At 33.3% G+C, this 926-nt stretch overlaps 1 protein-coding gene across 1 annotated transcript; it reads right to left on the reverse strand.

The window, feature by feature from the left end:
- Positions 1-26: 26 nt before the first annotated feature.
- On the reverse strand, positions 27-771 carry SARC_17378 (hypothetical protein; the record flags this gene model as incomplete). The annotated part of the gene is made up of 3 exons (XM_014288525.1): positions 27-125; positions 521-637; positions 760-771. Coding segments are annotated over 3 exons (228 nt in total), but the record flags the coding sequence as incomplete, so codon positions are not given.
- Between the last annotated feature and the right edge of the window lie 155 nt (positions 772-926).

Consider the following 926-nt stretch of genomic DNA (forward strand, 5'->3'; position numbering starts at 1 on the left):
ATATATGTGTGTGTGTACAGTCTTACCTTGAGGTTGCAGGCAGCCAATCCCTTGAGCGAAGATGTTACCCAAATGCGATCGTAATCGGCAGTCTCGGAATCAAGACAGATACAGACGTCTGGTGCCTGGATAAAAATATGATTTAGGTACAATATATCAGTAATCACACACTATATACTTTAATATAAATTCAATATATTAGTCGTAACACGTGATATTAATATAAATTCAATATATTAGTCGTAACACGTGATATTAATATAAATTCAATATTGTAGAAATAACCCACTATATACCTTAATATAAGTTCAATATATTAGTAATAACACTCTGAATATCTTGTTAGCAAAATTACGCTTTTAACAACAGGATTCAACTTCAATGTATTATAAAAATATATCATCATATACACATAAATATATTTATATATACATAAATATATATATGTATGTTTGTATATATATATATATATATACTTCTATTTAAAAATATATGCGCACGTGCAATTGTATACACTTACCCCTAGAGTGTCCTTGACCTTGTCCATAAGGTATAGCAGATTAGCTGAACCAGACTCCTCCTCGGTCTCTAGGAGAATGACGGTGCGTGGTAGAGTTTGGCCCTGGTCGATAGCAGCCTATACGAACAAACCGATCACACCAAGGTGAATAAGTATTCAATCTAAACCTTAAAACCCTACTATGACTAACCAATCAGACATGCACGAGTATATACGCCATGAAGCTCAGCTCGACACACGCATGCGCCCATACTCTACCGCTCACATACAGAAGTACCGGTCAAAAGTATTTGAGGTATAAGATGTCCACACCTATATGAAACCTATCACACTTTGTTTCAGATATATATATATATATATATACATATATATGTATATAAATATATTATAAATACCGTACACACAC

Source organism: Sphaeroforma arctica (genome assembly GCF_001186125.1).
Source record: "Sphaeroforma arctica JP610 unplaced genomic scaffold supercont1.10561, whole genome shotgun sequence".
In the NCBI taxonomy this organism is placed as follows: Eukaryota; class Ichthyosporea; order Ichthyophonida; genus Sphaeroforma; species Sphaeroforma arctica.